The sequence below is a fragment of the Glycine soja genome, chromosome 1 (assembly GCF_004193775.1).
Source record: "Glycine soja cultivar W05 chromosome 1, ASM419377v2, whole genome shotgun sequence".
Classification (NCBI taxonomy): Eukaryota; Viridiplantae; Streptophyta; class Magnoliopsida; order Fabales; family Fabaceae; genus Glycine; species Glycine soja.
Window position 1 is genome coordinate 53,875,675 of NC_041002.1, and position 22,108 is coordinate 53,897,782.

Below are 22,108 nucleotides of genomic sequence, written 5' to 3' on the forward strand. Positions count from 1 at the left end.
CGGCAGTGTGAGAATCAGGAAAGGAGATGACCACGAAAGAAGAATTAATTATATGTTATTTAATTAGCTTTTACAAAAGAAAGAAAGAAAACAAAGGGAGTGGTGATTTTGATTCATTAGCGGTTTGTTTAATTGTAATAGCAACATGTTTAGCCTTGATTTTTATTTTTTTTGGTAAGGTTAGGCGAAGGACAGTGGTTAAAGGACAATAGAAGACATAAGGCAGAACATAAAGAGTAAAGAGGATGAGGCATTCGCTGCCCACCATTCATCGAAGATAAACTTTGAAATTAAAAAAAACATATATGAAGAGCTCATCATATTATTTCAGTGATATATTATCCCTACAACGTAATAATAACCAAAACAGCAGAGAGAAGAGAAGGTGTAGACAAACACAATCTCTAATGGCACTCAGGATGTGGGCTTCTTCCACTGCCAATGCACTCAAAGTCTCTTCTGCCTCCAGACCTCATCTCTTGCATCCTTTTTCTTTCTCCAGATGCTTGTCTTCCGGTATTTACTCACACACACACACACGCTATCTATTTTACAAACATACCAAAATCATAATATATGAGTATGAATATCATCTTCACATTTCACTTTATTTTTCTTATCTATTTGCATGTGGAAGCAGAGGCCTAATTTACTTGTTTTGCTCACATCTTTTTGCTTGCTTCGCAGTCTTGGATGGACTTAAGTATGCAGATTCACACGAATGGGTCAAGCACGAAGGCTCAGTCGCCACCATTGGTATCACTGACCATGCCCAGGTTGGTTGCTTGCACCTCTTCTTAAGTGAAAATTTGTTCCTTTACGAGTTTATCGTTTATCGGCATCGTGTGATTCATGTAATTGATCTCACCTTGGTGAGACAAGACTGTATATTGTTTTTGTTCAGCTTGCTAACCCAATAAAGCGATACTTTTGTTTTTGGGTTGCTTGAACTTACGATGTGTTAGTGTCAAATTATAGTGTGTATTGTAACATCTTTTTTCACTAACACCAAGGTTAGTAGGAAAGGTTGAATTAAAATTTAACCATGTTAATGGTTAGAACTTTATTCTTACGATTTAATGGAAATTGTGCAAGGGTCTATGTATAGTATTAGTATACATGTATATGTTGAATTAAAATTGAACTAGAACTTAAATAATGTTAGCACACAAGTGAAGGCTGAAGGTGTCCAATTGCAGGACCATCTTGGAGAGGTTGTGTATGTGGAGCTGCCAGAATCAGGTGGCACAGTTACCCAGAAGTCTGGCTTCGGAGCCGTTGAAAGTGTTAAAGCAACAAGTGACATAAACTCTCCAATCTCGGGGGAGATTGTTGAGGTTAACAAAAAGCTCACAGAGACGCCTGGCCTGGTGATCAATTCTAACTTTTAACCCAATATCTCTGTACTATGTATTTGGTCTAAGGAGAACTTTTGTTGCAAAAACTAAAAAAATTGAAAACTTGCGTGAGGTTACTTATTACAATGCACTGTTAGGGTAACAATTTTTAGATTATCAACTTATAAGAAATTATGTTAGGTATAACATTTAAAGTCAACAAAATTATTGTACATATAATTTCTTGATCGACTTGACAGTGTAAAAGTGTTACACTATCGGCCTATATACTATTTACTCTTATACATGCATGGCTGTTTATTTTGATATTGATGATTTGAATTACACTGTTGAATTGCATTGTCTTCTAATCAGCAGCTTATATACATGCTCATAATTATTTTATTTTTCTACTTTTCCCACTTTAAGGTCAACTCAAGCCCATACGAAGATGGATGGATGATCAAAGTAAAGCCAAGTGATCCATCTGAATTAGATTCCTTGATGGGTCCAAAAGAGTACACAAAATTTTGTGAAGAAGAAGATGCTAGTCATTAAAGTTTGAATTGAATTGGTTCCTGCAGTTATATGTGGGACTGACTGTTCTTTATATGTTTATGATTTTATTATCTTCTGAACAGTTTTTTAATATGCAATATAACTGGTTCTTTCCGTTTTCTCTTCCCCTTCTATTGTCTTTTGTCACCGACACTTCAGTGTGTCTACATTCTAATTTCTTAAAAGAACAGAGCTCATTAATATTATGTTTGAAGCAAGCTTTAGAAGTTTGAACCTTGTTGAAGTTCAAACAAGCGGTAGCCGCATGCTTATGTTTTCTCATAGACGAAAATTTTAAAGTGCTTTGAGAGTATTCCACTAAAAAGGAAATATGCGATATGCATAACAATTTAGGCTGTTGAATTAAATTTAAAATATTGTATAATAAATTAGTCAAATTTTAGAGCAGTACTCTAGAGAGTACTTCATGATTGGCTCATTAATTGACACAGTGAGGAGTACATATACGACGTTGTAGTTTTGGGTTTTAATGGATACACAGATTGTAGCAATCCTTGAGAACCAATAAATTGTGATTTTTTTGGACCTTTAACAAGATTTACACCCTGAGAACAATACCAAACTAAAATAAGAAACAAGCTCCTTTATCAAATAAAAGAGATTAAGGTCTACTTTATTAAATTAAATTTAACTTGTACATCTAAACTTTTAGAAAAAAAATTTAAAAAATTATATGAGAAATTAAAAAAAAAAATTGAACTATATAAGTTGATTTTAACTTATAAAAAATCATTTATTTTAGGGCTTCATTGTCTTTTACTATAAGTAATTACTACTATTAAAAAATAATTATCAACAATTAAGGTACCACTTGTTAGGTTGACTTTTTTTATTTTATATTTTTGTTTAAAAGTCAGGTGACTTTAAGCCTGGTATAAAACAATTATAGAGAAAAGTAGATTGATAGTTGAACTTAAGAGAAATAGGCGCGTGATTTGATGTTGATAGGAATTTACAATATAGATTGGACAAGAGGCGAAGTTTCATATTTAGATATCTTGATAAGAATTTTTTCAAATCATAAATCAAAAGTGAACAAACTCTAAACTAATCAAAATTCAATAATAATAAAAAATTACAGTGCCATGCTAATGCAAAATTTCTTCGTCCCCCAACCCCAATGACTTTAAATTTATTCAAATACTATCATAGTATACTGGGTTGCCGCCCTAGCTTGATTAATTATGTGGCTTTTATAATTCTTGCAGAGCAATTGTCTGAAGGCCTTGGCACCGGTAGGTAAGTGGCTGGACAATCTGGATTAATTCTCTCCATCCTGCACCGTTTAATTGTTTAAGACCCATCAGATATCACACACCTTGTTTCCTTTTTCGTCATTTGGTTTCTTCACACGTAAAACAAAGGTTCTTTGATGAACAAACAATTTCAAAAATACATAAAAAGTAATTTATTTTTTAGGGATTCTATGAAAAATAAAAGTTATGTTTATTTGATATAATTATAAAATCTTTTTTTTTTATTTTAAAAACTAGTTATAATCATAATTAAGTTTCTAAAAATTACATAATTCTCAGAACACTATTCTTGAGTTTTATATCTTTTCAAAAACTTAAATAAACATTGAAATTTTCTTTTCAAAATAAAAGTATTATTATTGGCTAAAACTCAAGTATAACTTATTAAATTAATAAGGTGAGTCTCATTCTGTATTTAGTAGGTCCTATTCTCAATTTATTAGAATTTATGAAAATTTTATAATAATAAAAGAATATGACGAAAAAATAGTATCTTACTAATATTCTTATTTATTTTTCAGCAAATGGGTCTAGAGCTTGACGTGGCAAATTGAAACAGCATTCTACTCCTTCAGTTCAATAAGTCAATGGTTGCAATGTGAAAGCAAATTTATTAACCTGTAGTTAAGAAGAAAATGATGGAGGAAAATGGTGATCTCAAGTTTGGCCAGGTCGCTCCCAGGACAAAACCTGCTTCCCAATCCAAACGGAAGGAAAGAACCTGCTCTTGCCGTGTGATTCTGCACCATATATAATTTTAACACAAACATATTACATCTTTTGCTCATTAAAGTATTAAACTCACGTTGTTAAAGAATGAGTGACAAAACAAAATTTCACAATTAGAAAAATATGATACACATACAACAATAATTTATATATCATTATCATATTTTATGGGTATCTCTCTTTTTAATCCTATCATTTATTATAATTTAATTTCAATTTTTTTTTCTTTTATCTCTTCCTCTCTTAATTGTATATTTTATTGGACAAATTGTTGTACAAGTATCATTTTTCTGTTAGACTATACATACTTCCCATCTTGAAGGATCGTATTCTTTTGGATTGCGATAAGTTTCAGGATCCATGTGAACCCCTCGGTTCCAAACTAGAACTTTCCATCCTTTTGGTATAGTATAACCTGCAATTTTTCATTTTCATTTGTTTTAAATGTTAAGGTGATGTAATGATCGTACAAAAAAAATATCAAGCGTAATTAAGGAAGCATTGAAAATATATATATAGGATTGAATAACTAACCATTGATGTTGAGATCAACCTTTGCCTGTCTAAAGTTCGCAAAAGAGATACTTGTTCTGCGCAGCATCTCGTCGATAACCTAACGTAGAATATATTTAATTATGTCAAAGCATTATTATTAATAATGATTCAGACTCATAAATATAGATTACATATGCCATCAAAAACTTATTATTATCAGAATATCAGTATTCAGTCATATAGTTAGACATTTAGACCTTCCAACCATAACATTAATTGAAAGTAGAAACTGTATATACCTTTGAAAGATATTCCATTTGCTTAATTTCCTTAAGGTTGAGCCCTTTCTGTGATAAAGGTCTTGTTTCCATGATCTCTTCTTGTTCTTTCTGAAAGGTTGCATATAGGTTTTGTTTTTTTAAAAAAATAGGAATATTAATTATATATCATAAATTCAAACAATATATATAAACCTTTTACCAATGAATACATAGATTGATGAAAAAATAAACCTTAGCCCTTTGGAAGACAAGTGGGTGTTCTGTGAGGTAGATGATGGTCCACAATATTCCATGAGCAGAGCTTTCGTAACCAGCTAACAAGAAAACCAGAAGTAAGTCTATAATGTCTTCATCTTCCAGCTGCCTACCGTCTTCATCTTTGACTTCCATCAATAAATCCATCATATCTAATTTCCTCCTCTTTGTTTTTGTAATTGTATTATTGGTCCTTCTCTTTTGGTCCACCAAGCCTTGCAGCAACTTCATCAACTTCTTTCGTGCCTGAATATACTTACATTAAATATTATAATCCACACCATCAATAACATAAATTAAAGAATTGTTTTTTCTTATGTTAATTATCTGGTAACTTCAACATCATAGAATTACAACTTGTTTAAGTTGAATTAATTAACCTTGAGTGCTTTGTAGAATGGAAAGCCTGGGAGATTGATAGCCAGTGACTTCATTCCCCGATTCAAATCTTTGTACAAGTTTTCGAACAAGGCCAGGTCCACATGATCAACATCAGAGCCCATGAAGATGGTGGTGAAGACCTTAAAAGCGAACTTCCTTAACTCTGTGAGGAACTCACAAGGCGTGTTCATGCTAGACAACTCTTCCAACCGTTTCACAGAAGCATGTTCTATGAGACCTATGTACGTGGACAATGCCTCGTGGCCGGTTATGGGAGAGGTGATTAGGCGGCGAAGACGCTTGTGTTCAGCATTTGAGATGCCATGGAGTGATCTCTTTCCGGTGAGGGCCGTGGTGGAAGGAGGGTATCCAAGCTTGAGATTTTCATCATCTGTGAGAACCTTACGGCACGTCTCTGGGGTGCAAACTATGATGCTGGGGCTCCCAAACAAGTACGTTCTGTACATACCCGTCCTGCCATATCTACATACATACATATTGTTATGTAAATTATCGACCGTCAAATCCACGGTAATTTGTCTGTATTACAGACAAACTCGTGCTCCACGACAAATTTACTCGAATAACAAACATTCTTGTAGTAAAACGAAAGTATAATAAACAGAAGGTGATCTTGAAATATACAATAATAATAATAATAATAATAATAATAATAATAATAATAATTTCTAGCAACTTGTAAATGCATGTGTGTAGAAGAGAAAAGTGACCTGGAAACAAGGTCATAGATGAAGGAATCAGGGTTAGACTTAAAAGCTCTGAGGAAGGTGGGCATGTTCCCCAATAAAGGCCAACCCAGATGACCTGGTGGGAGAGGGTGTTGCAACTTTCCCTGAAGCCTAGAAACATAGTACCATTCATTCACTCTCCTAAGAAGCCCTAATAGAAATGCATAACCCAACAAGGCTGCAACTAGGATGAGCCACAAAGAACCTAGTAACGTCATTTTTAATTTGAATATATATGCTGTTTATTTACAATCTCTCTCTTTAATTAGGAATCCCACCACTACGTTTCTCTTGCCGCCCAAGATTATTCACGGTATTTATAGTGTGGCATTCCCCCCCCCCCCCCCCCAAAAGTATATACCAAACTTACGAAAATAGTGTAAGTCCATGAAAAAGTCAAATTAAGAGAAAATTAACTCTCTTACATATTGTCAACTTTTCCATAATTACTTTTCAAGCTACATCAATTAGGTAAATTTGTAAAAAAAAAAAAAAACAATTTTTTGGTTTGAATGGTCACCATTCCGTACTCCCTCTTGCTTGCATGTTGAAAAACTAATAATACGCTGTTGATGATATAGTCTGATCATGTTGTGAATTTTGATCTGTGATTAATATTTGATTATTCACGGCTAGTTATTGTCATGGTGGTTTGTCAAGTGGACTTAATTAGTTTTAAACAATGGATGCATTGAGTGAAAATTTAAGCAAAGATCTTGGGGACCAACTCTAAAATTAATTGTGTTATATAACGAAATCACACTTTAAATTCCTGCTTTATGCATCAGGGGAAATCTTAAACAAAGTAACAGTTAAACGATATATAGTTTTGACTTCAAACGTACGAACATATCAAAAGCAGCCTATAAATTGAACTACTGTAATTTATAATTGACGGCCTTTAATTTGACGAATTCTTATTCTACCTTGATGATGATCCTCATACTTTTCATCTATTTCTTTTTTTATGTTTCACTGAGTAACGCACTGCTAAAATGTGTCTGCAAGGTGGCAACAGGTTGGATGATATGACGTTGTAAATTCACCAACCTCGTCGATATGCTCATGGCCGGTAACCAATTCGAAGTGCACAACAAGTTTTGTTTACTTAAATAGATAGATAAAATCTCGACTTTGAGTTCAGATTTTAGGTGACAATTAAATTATTAATTTCTAAATTATTATGCTCGCTTGAAAGTTCCTTATATTTAAAATGGGAACAAAATTATCACATTTTGTAATAATGAGAGTAAGAATGTAAAAAATATATTGGTGAAGTTGACCCTACCTATAATTATTAATAGAATTATATATTTAACACTTATTTATAGTTTGGGGTTTCTTCTTTAGATAATTTTAGAATTTATCCTTTTTTACATGAATGTATTTTTTCTAATACACCTCCTCACATCATACCATCTTAAATTCTTAAAATGTTTTAGATCTAATTCAACCCCAAAAGCTAATTCAAGGGGTGAGAGTTACCCCTCACTTATATATTCTAACCCAAGTCTCACACCAACTAAAAATAAAATCAAGTTAGAATATATAAGTGAGGGACAACCCTCACCTCTTAAATTAGATTTTGGGATTGAGTTAGGTCTAAAACATTTTAGGAATTTAAGATTTGTTAAAAAAAAAACATTTTATTTCTTCATTAAAAAAATTGTTTATACAGGAGGCTACATTTTAAGAATCTAAGATTTGTTAAAAAAAAACATTTTATTTCTTCATTAAAAAAATTGTTTATACATTCGTATACGTATCCGTGGTTCCTTAAGATAGTAACACTTAGTGTTGAAAATAAAATTCAAATAAGAAAACGAGAACGTGCAGGAGGCGTGTTCTGAACTTAATTCGTTAATTTAATATGCATGATTCTGAAGTACCTGTTTCAAATAGTCAATACTCAATAGTATTACAGATTTGAATATTGTTCGAAATCAAATGTGCTGTATAACTTGTATAACTCTTCCAGGAAGTCCGATGTTGTAAGTTCAATGTTCCTCCTTACACCTTAATTGGTTGATTAATTCTTACAAGAAACCGAGTTAGACTACTAGTTCAGAATAATAATAGTATATAATTGAAAAGAATTAAAAGTTCAATATATAACTGTTTTTGTAATAACAAATGATAAGGAATAATACTTAAGAGTAAGAGTTAAGAGCCAGACGTTTAGCATATTATAATTTTGGCAATATTTTGTTTGTTATCCACGGTGCCGTATCGAAAAGCTAGCAGTACAACAAATAATATATCAGTTTTTCTAACGTGTGCAATATTACACACAATATTTTTAGTAAATTCACTTTGCATACCTTAGAAAAAAACGCATATAAATTACATAGACACACACGAAAAATCATAATAAGTTCATTTTATTTAAACGAATTTTGTTTTCAAATTTATAGTGTTTTAAAATCACGTCAAAAATCAATTTAACCTCATTTTATTTGAACAAATTTTGTTTTCAAATTTGTATTTTAAATTTGCAGTAGAGATGCCTCCCAATTTTACCACATTTTTTCGGAAAAAAAACTTTAGTTTCTTGAAATACCACATTTTTAAGAACATTTGTTTTAAAAATAAATTAGGTATCCTAATATGTGTCTGTATGCTCGCATGCTTCAGAATCTCATTGCCTCGTTCCCGACTGAATACATGCCACCAGTCTTCAATATATCTAGAGATCGTTCCAGGAAAACATGAACCCAAAGCCTTTTTACTGAATCTGTTACATCCTTCTGGTTAAGCCAATCCTCATTAGCACTTGAAACCTCTCAACCGTACAATGAACCCAAGATTTTAGTGTTACTTTAACACATACGAGTAAGATTCTCCAGATTGAATTTTCTATGAACAAAAATATAACAGAGTACTAATTAAGTATTTATCAGTCATTTTTAGAATACAAAACCAAGCATGTGACTGGTGAGAGTATCTACATGTGGGTTGCAAGATAGCCCACATAGTATAATCAATTCACAACAATTGGCACAGCGGAAATTCATCCACATAACAAACCAGAAGGGTAGCATAAGTTACTAACAGTCTAGACTCGTAATATATCAGATTTTGACATCGGGAGATTCAACATAGGAGATTGAAATCAATTCAGACCTAAACTTGTCATCCCAATCACCGTTTGGTCTTGCAAAGCTGTCTGCGTCCTTGCTTTCGGGCACAAAATCGGAATCCAGAGTTTTATCTGGTAAAGAATCAGAGATAGCAATAAGCAACTCACGTGCCAGCTCCTCAGATGCCTTATTGCTCGGTGATTTGTTATCCATATAACTTTCTGCTATTTCCTACAAGTCAAAATTTGTTTTCAGAGATCATCCACAGAATCAGATGTTTCCAACATAATTGTGTGTTTCATTTCTTCCCACTCAATTACTATCACTATCATCATTCATCACTATTCCTTTTTTTGGTGTCACTGATAAGGGGATTGAAATTATTGTGTGCATTTCATGTCTGTGTGCATTGCTGCAGCACGCCAGTTTTGGATATCTCTCAATCTCACTCTCTCACACACCAATCATATTGTAAATAACTACTAAAATGCATTCATATAGTAAAGGAAAATCATTAAAATTAGCAAACTTTCAATCAGCATTTAACTGAAACATGATGTAGAATGAAATTAAGGCAACACTAAAAAAAAGGACTGGCAATATTGAATGGCATATGGTCACTTTCATATCACCCCTTTTTAAAAAATATTTCAAGAGCCACTGAAAAATTATTACAGTGGCAGCAGCATATTGTAAATCCAGTGTTCAGAAAATAGTTTCAGGGCCATTCCATTAGTACGATCAACCCCAACACATTGAACAGTCAAGTAACAAATATATGCAGCAAAAATAAAACTACAAATAAAGGGAATTGAGTCAGTAACAGTAACACTAATAACGAAGCAAATAATGGTGAGAAAGTATAAAGGAAACAAGAAATGAGAGTTGGCTATAGCTAAGAAGAATTGAATAGTTTAGACATTCATAAAACTGGTGACATTATTAAGGTGGTGAAGACGGGTTCCACATTCCATCGTGTATTTTGAGTGGTTTTACATGACTGATGAACAGAGAGTACGATTTGCACGAATGAAACCTAGGATTAGTTGAAGTTTGGTAGACAGGTGTTGAAGATATACAATAGAGACCCAAAGAGAGAATCATTGCATAAAGCAAGGATAGACTTTTCGAGCAAGCATTCCAAGTGGTCCTTGACTTGGAGGGGAGTACTTGGAATATCCAATAACTGAGAAACTCTGGTGGTCAAAAGTAGGGAAGACAGCATCTAGGAGGCTGAATGAGATTACCCGCAACAATAAGCCTCATTCCTTTCAACGCTTTCAGGCAGCATTCAAAGTCCTCTTCTTCCATTGAGGCTAATTATAAAGGCAAAGGAGCTGTAATTGCTAATTCAATCAGAAGGAGTAGCAAAGAATTTGCGTAACATAATCAAGCCTTGGGTGGGTGCTTACAGAACCCTAGGTGTGCAGTCTAACTTCATTTTCTTCTTCCCAGTTTTATGTCTGTCTTTTGGAAGGCATCACTAAATACCCACTCAATCAAAATAACAAACCCCATTCTGATTCTTCCTATTAACTATCGTAGAATTCATAAACCCGAAACACCAATCCAGTATATACTGTTCCCAGCACCCAAGCAGTCATTCACCGATCTCACCATAAAACCATCCCAGTTACCTCCTTTCAACAACCCACCCGCTTTCTACACAAGTTTCATTGACCCTAGAAAATCCTAATTCTTCTGCCATTCTACAATTAAATCTCTATCATTCCAACAAAATCACATTTGTCTAAGTTGACAGCTAAATATATAAAAAGCAAAAGAACATGAATAATAGATTAATAGTGTCTTCTTGAACTTCATACACATGTTAATCCAGTAGCAAGCACCCACTTCTTTTTCTTTTGCAAAAGTAGCAACAATTTTGAAGACCATGGCTCCATTCTTTTAGATCAAAATATTAATGTTATTACTCCATCAACTATTTTGAATCTTTACAAAATAATTTTCAGTACTAAATTAAATTAAAAGTGATTCGGCTTATTTCATCAGGACTATTCACTCATAATCATAACCGTGAAATTATTATCATTATTATTGTTGTTGTTGTTTCTCTCCGAACCAAAGTGTACGGAACTGGTTTGATTCCAAGGGATCAAGATCAATAAAGGACAAGTCCATTATCATCAATTAATTTAATTATCATGCAATTGATTCGTGGCAGTCGGTGATCAACATCTCCAAAAGATGGTTGAAGGAACTCTAATATTCGGTTATAATGAAAAGAGAAAAATTCAGACCAGAAAATCCGAAATTGTTCGAGCAAAGAAAAACGAAGAAGAGAGTTCCGAATAATATTCACGATGCGAAACAAAAGATCGGTACAGAACATGCGCGAAAATAACGAAAACGCACAACAAAATTTACGGATCGAGAAATGGACAATGGTACCTTTTTTTCAGCACTTGAGAGAAGAACGTGTCTTCGCCCTTCACCTTTTTCCTAAACCCCAAATACACTCTTTCCTAATTTTCGTGAATAGTAAAACTATTTATTTCCTTTTTTATTTTTTCTTTTTCAATACAACGGTCAACGGTCAATGGTCAATGGTCAATATAATTGTGCGGCTTACCTTCCTACAATTACGTATATTTGGACACAGCTTGTTTATCTTATTTCGAAATTTATTTAAGAGGAAGCCTTCTTTGGAGTGGACCCAATGATGTAACCAAAAAGGATTGGAATTGGATCCAATAAACTACCTAATAAAATCAATTAAATTACTTCATTTTTTATATAAATAAACTGAAAATTCTATTTTCATTGATTCGATTTTTTTTGTCAACAATTTTTGTTTGAAATTATATATATATATATATATATAATTTTTTTAAAAATTCAAAAAATTTTAATAAAAATATTCTAATTGATATATTAAATTCAAGAGCTGTTATTAAAATTTGGAACAAAGTATGAATTCGTATAACACGAATTTTTTTTTAAGTACCCACCTTTGTATTTCGTCAAATATTCTGTTTTTTTTTTTTTAAAAAAATTAATATTCATTCAATCATATATAAAAACGTAGTTTTTGTATGATTTTGTATAGAGTTGGTCCATTTCATATAGCATTGCTATTAAAATTTTGTGATAACTTTATGATTTTTTTTCTTCATATTTTTACAATTGAGATTTTAAAAATATATAAAAGATGCCATTTGTCAACCTGATTACCTAAATTGAACTAAATCATTCTGTACCAAAATTATTTGATTTGAATTTATCATTATTATTAAATTAAATTAATTAATTATGTCAGATTCAATTTTTCTCTCTCTAAAACTAAACTCACCTATATTTCATTACACATATGGAACCATGTTTCGAGCGAAACAAATTAAGTTACAGATCCTTTAGCTAAACGTGCCTTGGATGAGGATAAAGTTTATCATGTTTTTAAATTTGCTCCTAATTTTATTCTTCCTGTTATAAGAATTGATTCAACTCATACTTTGTTTCCCGGAGGCTATTAGTCCTCTTTTCGTTCAAAAAAAAAATGAAAATTACATATATACCCTAATTTTAGGAGCATAACAAAAGCAAAGGGAAGCTACACATTACAATCCATTGTAGCCCAGGTAAAAAAGTGATTAATTTTTAGCTTGAACTATTATTGAATAAGATCAATATTTATTTTATATAATCAAAATTATAATAAATAAATATTTTTGAATACATTCATTACATTATAATCATCAAAACTTATAATAAATAATAAATTAATATTTTAAATATATAAATTATATTTTTAATTTATAATAAATAATTTAAATTGTGATAGAAATTTATTTTAATTATTGATATTTTTTATAAAAAGAATTATTGACATTTAATTTAGTAATAAATATCAATAATTAAAATAAATTTCTATCACAATTTAAATTATTAAAAGAAGAGACTCAAAAAACGTTAAATTTTTGTTGGTCTTAATCCCAATTAGCCTGGACCAGTCCTCTCTTTGTCCCTCTGATTTAGCTTCACTCTATGCGGTTACTGGTTAGCATCGACCACTACTTTATCTGTACTTTTATATACATTTTATTTGTAATTCGGCTAGTTTTATTGTTAAGCAGTATGTTTAGATACGATCATACGAAGAATAACTTTTATTTCAAATGGTGTATATATATTGATCAGTAACTTTTATTTGATAAACATATATTCTAGTTTACCATTTTTGTTATATATCACATTTTTTTTATGTCATGTTCTAGTGGGTATTACCGAAGAACATGAGAGAATCAATTAAAAGATTTATGTTGCTTCCTGCACCCTTACATTCCAGATTAACCATTTCAGAACGTAAAAATTTATATTTTGAATTCTGGAAGAGTAATCTATAGTGTAAAATAACATTCTGGATTAGGTTTTCTGAAAGAATAAAAAGGTGCAAGAAGCAATTGCCTCAGCCCGTCACCTAACCTGATTACAAATCAAATGGGCCAGACTACTTTGATCTAAGGGCTCGGATCAATAAGGCTGATCTCAAGTTGATCAGAGTGTCAAAGATGGAGAAGGATAGATACAATAAAATGATGGTGCGGTTACACCAACATATATTTCTTTTGTAGCAGTTTAATATTTTTTGTTTACATTTTTATGATTTTTTTTCTCAATTTATCCTCTAAATGCTGTATATATTGCAGTTACAAATGAATTAAGAGTTGGAAATTGAAATATAATCCAAGAAAAAAAAACATCAAATAAATGAGGACACCAAAAGGATATCCCCTTTATATAATTTAATTTATTAAAAAAAAAATTCTCTAATCCTATCCGTATATGAAGATCCAAGGGTCCAAAATAAACTGGTTGGAGAGGGCTGGAGACGCGGCTGCAGGAGAGGATCCGCGTCCAGTATTTGGTGGTTGTGATGTGAATTTGAGAAGCCTGGTGTTTGCAGAGTCTGAAGAGCTGAGATTGGATCACATATACTATCTGATTCTAGGGTTAAATTTTAATTCACTCTACTCTCTCGCTCTCTCGCTTCACGCCTCACACGTTTTCTGTCTCTTGCTCACTCTACTCAGTTCCCTTCCCAATCGCCGCTCAGCCATCACCGTCGCCACTCACGGGGAGACTCGCCCTCCTCGACCGACGTTCCCTCCACATCCTTCAACAAAGTTTCCGGCGTCTGTTCGAGGTGCGTTTCTGTTTATGCGTTCAGACTTCATAGCTTCCTTTCTGCTTTCATGGTTTTTTTTTTTTTTTCACGAAAGAACATAGCAGATTTATTTTTGCTTTTATTTCATGCTCTGTTGTTACTTCTCTTATAAATTATTTATTGTTTATTTTATGATTTACTGATTCCTTTTAATTGTTGCCCGTGGCTTACTCTGAAGAATATGAATAAGATAACGCGTTAGAGATGTTAATGTTAGATCTGAAGTACCTAATCTTCTCAAAGGCATTATTTTCCTTACCACATCGCTCACCCAATTTTTTTGCAATAAATTTTAAGTTATTTCAGATTTGAAAATTCCAGGGGATGTGGTCTTTTGAAAATTCCTCCTCTCTTTCATTTCCTTGCAAAAACAAAGAGACAACCTTCGAATTCGCATGCTCTCTTATATTTATTTATTAATTAATTCAATTGGGTGCACGTAAATTTCATTTTCATTCTTCGCCGCTTACATTTCAATATATTACCATATTCTTTTTGCTCCGCTTCGCGTGTGTACGTGTCTAGGGTTCTTAACAATTAACAGTTTCAATTCCGTAATGTATCGTTGCGAGTATGCAGCATGTGAATCATAGGAAGAGGAGGCGAATTTGGTAATTTGTTGTGTGTTCGAAATGGGTGAAATTTGGTGGTCCCTCTTGGGGGCGGCGATCCCCGTGGTGGTGGCGGGGCAAGCGTTTCGCGTGAAGAAACGGCGTGCAGAGGAGCAGAGGCTGCAGAGTGCTCGTGGGAGGGAAAGGAGTTCCGATGAAATCTTCGTTTGTGAGAGGGTCTGCACTTCAAAGAGGATGCTCAAGAAGGTTGGTTCCTTCTCCAAGGACCCCATTCCTGATACCTGCGTCACCGTTTGCGGCGTTTCCGATTTAGATGCCTGTGCTGATGCCTGTGCCCGCACTGTGTGTATCAACCAACATCAAGTCCCTAATTGGAACGACATTTGCCTCAGGAGGTGCCAGAGTGAATGCCTCAAACTCTCTTCTCAGAGTCAGTCCTCGTAGCAGTTGAGTTTTATTTAGTGGAATGTGCTTTGTCTATTCCATGATTTTTACTCCAGAATTCAGAATTTTTACAACAAATTCTATGGAAATGGAAATGGGGTTTATTCCACTAGGTGCTGGTTCATTTTGTGTTCACTGACTTGAGATCTATATGATTCTTTTTTTTTCCTGCCTCATTTTTGCTTTTGCAAGCATGCAGAATTTGGAAGGATGCAGAATTTGGAATGATGAAGTAACTTGACCTCCATTAACTTAACCTCTTCAAGGCTTTATAAGCGCACAACTAATTTAGTTACACTTGTTAATAATTTAGTTAAAAGCTGAAAACTGAAAGATGATCTTTGATTGTATTTTGTAATCATTTTCCCACTATTAATGGACTCAACTAATTGTTTTGTTTCTTCTATTTAGGGCTAGAATCAATAGGTTTTTTTTTCTCTGCAGTTTAATTTGTATAAAACATATATATCTATCCATACTTTTTTGAAGTCAAATATCAATTTAGAATGGAAAATTTTAATATGGCCGGGGCAAAAAAACTATAACTTGTGAATATAATGGTGATGAAGGTGAGTGGGAAGGAAAAGAAAAGTAAAAAAGATGCAAAGTAAACAAACGCTGCACGATAGAACCCAAATGTGAAATACTGAATAGAGCAAATCAACGAAAACGAATTGGTTTTCCAGTGTGTAGGAAAATAAAAAAGATGAAAAAAGTTTCCAAACCAATAGTTAATAATTAACTAGACACACATTGGACTCAGTCTTTAATACTATAGGTCATTGGAGTTCTACTTGGTGATAAAAATAAACTTTCACAAGTCATTATCCATTTAGATTTGCATCGTCTCAATTCTCAAGGGATATTGACGTGCCCTCAAGAAACAAATGCACGATTTTTAGTATGTAACGCAAAGCTTGTAACAAATATAACTGTATGTTTGTGTAAAATGAGGAAAAGGAAAATAAGTCAAAATAGGATTTTTTTTGTCTTGTTTTAATAAATCAAGATTTTTATATTCCCCTACTCCAATTTCGTTGTCTAGTGGTAATGTGATATACAAAATATAGGTTTCAAATTGGAGCACAATTCATTACGTTGTCATGTCAATTTGGCAGACTCCTGTACCTACAAAGGAAGCATAAGGGGAGTTTTTCAGAATTAAGGATATTTATTTTTGTTTTGGGGGGGGGGGGGGGGGGGGGGGGGAGGATTTAGAAAGGAGAGTGTATTAGTAAAAGTGAGGAGTGGTATAACAAAAGCTTTTTTTGAAATAACAAAAGATGAATGTAACCAAAATGGAAATTTGCAAATGCGCGATATAAAAAATAAGATGTGAATAATATGACAAAGTCCTACAACCACTACATAGGTACAGATAATACCTCCTATCAGTAATAAATTATAACCATTGATCACAACAATAAGAGCCATGCAATTACAAATCCAGCAACTCGAATCTATTGCCACAAAAATCTAGCATAAATCATCCTTTTTAGAATCAACCAACATATATATTACAAGCCACATCCCACACATCGTAATACAAGACCTGATCATCAAATCACCCCAATCACTTACTTTAATCATATGAACCATGTCAATACGGATTATTCACAAGACTCCTTTGCTACCATCCCGAGACAAAAAACTAGAATTATGCAAAACCAAATCACACTTCGTCTATACTTGTTTCCGTGCTTCGTCTATGAAGGTTTGAAGGCATAATGATTTCCAGAATTCCCTTTGCCCAAGCCAACCCATGTTTACATGTCATTTTCCACTTTAAATCTAATTAATAATTGTTTGACAACCACTTTAAAGTCTCCACTAAAGCAACAAAAATATTTTAATTGAATTTCTCATGTTTTAGATAATATCTAAGCTTGGCCCTATGGATCCTAAAACAATTCGTGTGTATATATATATATATATATATATATATATATATATATATATATATATATATAAAAGCATACACATGCTTCCTCTTCACCAAAAACAATGTGTCCATGTATAGCGTTCTTAGAATTTCCATCGATTCACCATTGTCGACATTCACGTTATCACAATGCTCTTCGTGATTTCCTATGATTGGCTTTTCCTATTAATGGCGAATGAGATGTAAAATATTATATTTAAACACAATACATTCAACAAAATTAGAAATTTGACCATATATTCAACAGGTCAATATAAGAGAATTTTGACAATATATATGACAACACGCCTGCAGAAGAAGTACATATATGGCCTAGACGTGTATACATAAATGCGTAAGTCACCAAAATTAATCAATTATAACCGCTTCCAATGTGTAACATAGATGATAGTCACAACTACCTAAATGCGGAATCCATGAAGTTGAGAGAGCAAGGTTGGAGTGTGAATGTGATTTGAATGTAATTTTAATACTATATATTATATAGGTTTTGATTGCCTTCTTAAAAAAAAAAGTTTGATTGCCAGCATGATTACCATATGTCTAAACTCTAAAAGACTTAAAAAGAGCGGGACAATGTTTTTTTTTTAATTTGGGAATCTATTTAAGAAACAAGCTTATTAGGAATCATAATTTAATTAGTGGAGGGTAATGAATATTGGAAAACAGAGGAGGTTGTGAGAAAGCAAATGTAGTGCTTTGCTTATTCATTAATTTCGTCCACAAGTTAAGGGTCCTTTCCATTTTATCAAGTGGGGTCGGGAACGCTCCTTCTAAGTGTAAATTTATCTGTCAAAACTAGTGAGTAGGAAGGCTCCTTCTAAGGTTAAATTTATCTACTTTTGTTTGTTTGTGTTCTTTAATTATGGAAGTCACTGCACTAGCCCCACCTAGCTTCATCCAAACTCCATCACGCAAAAAGTATTGAGATTGGATGACATAACGAGTCTAATTTGAGCCCAACATTTATTTGGTTAATATTAATTAAACTTTAATTAGATAAATCAAATCAAATAGCTGAATAAGTCAGTTCCATTTAGGAAACAACTAAGATCGGTCTGGTGGTGGAAAGTTTCGATAACTTTTTGTGTGTGTTCGTTTGGATAACTTATACAATGTTTTAATGTCAAACTTTTGTTATTATCATTATAAAAGAAAAAAAATAGTTGGTTAATAAAGAGAGAGAAAGACATACACATACATTCATAATACATACATACACAACCTCTGTTATGATTTATAAATCGGTGTCACCATTTATAAACAAGAGGATGTCTTATTGTAATTCTTTTTTCTTATGATAGGCTTTTTTCACTATTTTTTTTTGTATTAATATGTATTTTGATGTTTTTATCATTATATATATATATATTTTTTAAAAATTTCATTTTTCATAAAAAAAAATCACCTCATCTTTTAATTACCTTTTATTTTTTATTTAAATTTTCTTTCTCCTGTCTAATATCAAGCATGCTTTCTAATTAATCTTTAAAAAATAATTTAATTTACATATTTTCCTCTAAATCTAAATTACTTGTATTGATTTAAATTGAATATGTATATTAGTTTATAATTTGAATTTTTCATTTCATTTTAAAAATACCATGCAATGTATGAAATATTTATTAATATATCGGAAATTTAATACTCTTTTATGTGTTATATTTATAACATCATTTGATTTGATTTGATTTGTTGGTTTAAATGGTTAATCCTCCACCAAAAATCTGACTGATTCATTTTACAGCTAGTACTCGTGACAACATTTTAAAATTTAATAAATAAGGAGAAAGTAATGTTTTCCCAATCACCCATGCATAATTTAAATCAGAAGGACTGGGGAAGGTTCTTTCTAAGTGTTAGTTTTTATATCCTTTGCTTGATTACGTTCTTTATCTAAAGGCCCAAAGCCACTGCACCAGCTCCAGCCATATATATATATATAAGAAGCAAAAAGTGAAAAAAAATAGTAAGATTGGAAGCTTGGAACTAAAATATGAACGAAATTGGATCCTCTTTCCCAGGCTTTTTGTGTAGCCATCCGTGGTGGCATCGTCTAGTCAAATCTGAACCGTTGAAAGTGTTATAATAACATAATAATATGATATGAGAAATAATGTAAATAATATACGGCAGAAATTTTGAATGAAAATAATTTCTACAAAAAAGTTGTTGGAGAAATTCATTGGGTTAGTGACACCTATTAATTCCCTCCATCTGAATGTGGTGTGACACGGCCAGCTGTGGTTCATCCTTATACTCAATAACCTTTTTGTTGTTCGGAAAAGGAGTTAAAATTTAAAAATCATATGGACCCTTTATTCAATCATATATATAATTCATGATAAGATAGGAAATTTTTTTTTTTGATAATTATATCCTTAAATATATTTATCTAATTCAATTCAATTTTTTTTAGAGATAATTCAATTCAATTTAGTCCTAGTTCAATTTGACTTCTAGAGTCTAAAATTAAAAAATTCTCCCTTAAACAATGGTTACAATAGGAGAGAATGTTAGGATCACATGGCATTACGTCTGAATTTGATTCAGCCCCTATATCAAGCTAATTTTTCATATAGACTGTGATGATTCGAGAAATCATGAGGAATAAAAAAAGATGACAAAAGAAGCTTTATTGAAGAAAGCTTTGCTTACTTGTTTCAGTGAAGTTTCAAGCGTTTCAAGCACTCCTTCTTCCTCTTTTTCACACAAATTTTAGATCCTAAATGGCTCTCAACTTCATCAATACTTTTTATGTTCCCTCAACTAGATGGCATTGAGACAGCATTAACGGTATTCATCTGTCGTAGCTTTTCCATCTCTCTTTTTTTATAATATATCATGAGTCAGTCAGATGAAAATATAAGTAATTCTGATATAAAATAATTTAGTGATTATTTTTTAGATGTTTTTAATAAAGCATAATTCAATTTATGTTTGTTTATAGTTATAATTTTTTTTAAAAGAACTAATTAATTTTATGAGAAGTTATTCAAAACAGTTTCTGATTTTAGTCCGATTTCATATCTTCAACTTCTTATTATTTTTTTAAAAAGATGAAACAAATACTTGAAAAACTAAAAAGAAGTGATTATTATTTTTAAAAAATAATTCTTTTACCAAAGAAGTTATAATAAACGGGTCCTGTACAATTCATCAGAAAAAAAGGACAAGTATTAGAAAAGGAGCAACTACTTATATAACATTATTTTAATTGCAATATTTTTTTGCTATAATATTTTATTTTTTAATCTCTATCCATTATGTCAATTATCTTATCCTTAATTTTTCTCTTTTCAACCCATCTCTCTTTTTAATACAAAAAAATTATAAAAAATAGACAAATTCTAAAAAAAAAAAAAGAGTAGAGGAAGGAAGACGAATCTACTCCTATACTATAAAACTTGGAGTGTGAAAATTTCACTCTTCTCAGTATTTCAATGAGAATTTCTCTGCACCTTTTTTCTTTTTTCTTGTATTGAGGTGCATTTCATACACTTTTGTAACCAAACATAAAGTATCCATTTCAATCATATTAAATTATCTTTTTTTTATCTTCATTTGTATATTTGATTTTTTTTACTGTCCATTTGTTTTCATTTTTAAAATAATATTATTTCACAATTAAAATTATTGATTATATATCCAAATTATAATTTATATATTTTAAAATATATATCATCATTGTTTTTGCTACATGAAAAAAAACAGAACAAAACTATATCCTACTCCAAAACAGTCAACAGTGACTTTATCATGAACTTGAGTTATAATTATACTATATAAAATTTATATTTATCATGTAATGCGCACACTAAAGTATTATTTGTATAAAAGGACAACTTTAGTTGCTCCAAAATTTCCATTATAACAGATACACCTCTTGGAATAAAAGAATATCAGAAAATTTAGGTAAAAGTTAAGATATATTAAATAACAAAAATATTTAAAAATTATATGGAATATATATATGCATATAGTTAATACAGGTAGAATTTTTTATTATTAAAGTTCAAAATATTTAATTAAAATTATAAAACCTACATAATTAATTCAAAACAATATGCATTTAGTTAAAATTAAAAAAGAAAATTGAACAATGTCAAATGCCATTTGTTATGAGAAAGTTAATGAAAGCATTAAGTAACTCTTAATGTTTTCTAACATATGCAAGAGTAAAGCAGTTTAGATTTGAGAGAAAAAAAAGGAACAAATTTAATACAAAAAATTTGAAAGGAATTAATTTAGAACAGTAAGTAGATGAGATTTTAAGATAAGAAGAAATTTAAGCCCTTATGCGCTATAAACTTTTTCACCTCATAAACCTGATTTTTAAATTCACATCAAAGTCCATTTGATTAATTAGTTAAACATACTATTTTCCTCATACAAACAATTTGAGGCTTGAAACGAGTAAATTAGCAACCAGTATATGAATCACGTTGTGTTTTAACGAACTTTATTCCACATCCAGCAGCACATTAATTATAAAATATGTAGATATACCATGAAACATATGACAATTTTTTTTTCTTCATAACAGAGAAACTCTTAAATAGACACAAATTTAATACATCATTCTTAGACTCAATCAATAAGAATTTTATAACTAATAAAATAAAATAAATAAAAAATCAAAATGTCAAGTAAAATTAAATTTGATATTCTTTCTATTTTTTAATCTTTTTCCTATTTTTTTGCTAAATTGCATTGAAATTGAAATATATACCAGATTATAATAAGAATTCAGAAAATATAATTTAAATTTCAAAATAACATAATTTGGTCGTGTGAAACTGTAGAGTATTTAATTTTAAATA

The 22,108-nt window shown here is 31.4% G+C and overlaps 3 protein-coding genes and 1 long non-coding RNA gene across 4 annotated transcripts; 2 read left to right on the forward strand and 2 right to left on the reverse strand.

The window, feature by feature from the left end:
- Window positions 1–264: 264 nt before the first annotated feature.
- LOC114422888 (glycine cleavage system H protein, mitochondrial-like) lies at window positions 265–2,027 on the forward strand. The gene is made up of 4 exons (XM_028389450.1): window positions 265–516; window positions 688–776; window positions 1,200–1,370; window positions 1,767–2,027. The coding sequence occupies exons 1-4, from the start codon at window positions 306–308 to the stop codon at window positions 1,893–1,895; spliced, it is 600 nt and encodes a 199-aa protein (XP_028245251.1). The 5' UTR covers window positions 265–305; the 3' UTR covers window positions 1,896–2,027.
- Window positions 2,028–2,893: 866 nt separating this feature from the next.
- Window positions 2,894–6,340, reverse strand: LOC114422894 (beta-amyrin 11-oxidase-like). The gene is made up of 8 exons (XM_028389458.1): window positions 6,045–6,340; window positions 5,313–5,796; window positions 4,909–5,178; window positions 4,696–4,785; window positions 4,436–4,514; window positions 4,210–4,316; window positions 3,791–3,912; window positions 2,894–3,192 (listed from the first exon to the last, which is right to left on the reverse strand). Exons 1-8 carry the CDS (start codon window positions 6,278–6,280, stop codon window positions 3,099–3,101), a joined length of 1,482 nt encoding a protein of 493 aa, XP_028245259.1. The 5' UTR covers window positions 6,281–6,340; the 3' UTR covers window positions 2,894–3,098.
- A 2,549-nt stretch (window positions 6,341–8,889) lies between these two features.
- On the reverse strand, window positions 8,890–11,651 carry LOC114422904. The gene is made up of 2 exons (XR_003668762.1): window positions 11,555–11,651; window positions 8,890–9,373 (listed from the first exon to the last, which is right to left on the reverse strand). It is a non-coding gene; the product is annotated as an uncharacterized LOC114422904 (long non-coding RNA).
- Window positions 11,652–13,969: 2,318 nt separating this feature from the next.
- LOC114422909 (uncharacterized protein At5g64816) lies at window positions 13,970–15,599 on the forward strand. The gene is made up of 2 exons (XM_028389473.1): window positions 13,970–14,306; window positions 14,907–15,599. Exon 2 carries the CDS (start codon window positions 14,960–14,962, stop codon window positions 15,341–15,343), a length of 384 nt encoding a protein of 127 aa, XP_028245274.1. The 5' UTR covers window positions 13,970–14,306; window positions 14,907–14,959; the 3' UTR covers window positions 15,344–15,599.
- Window positions 15,600–22,108: the final 6,509 nt, after the last annotated feature.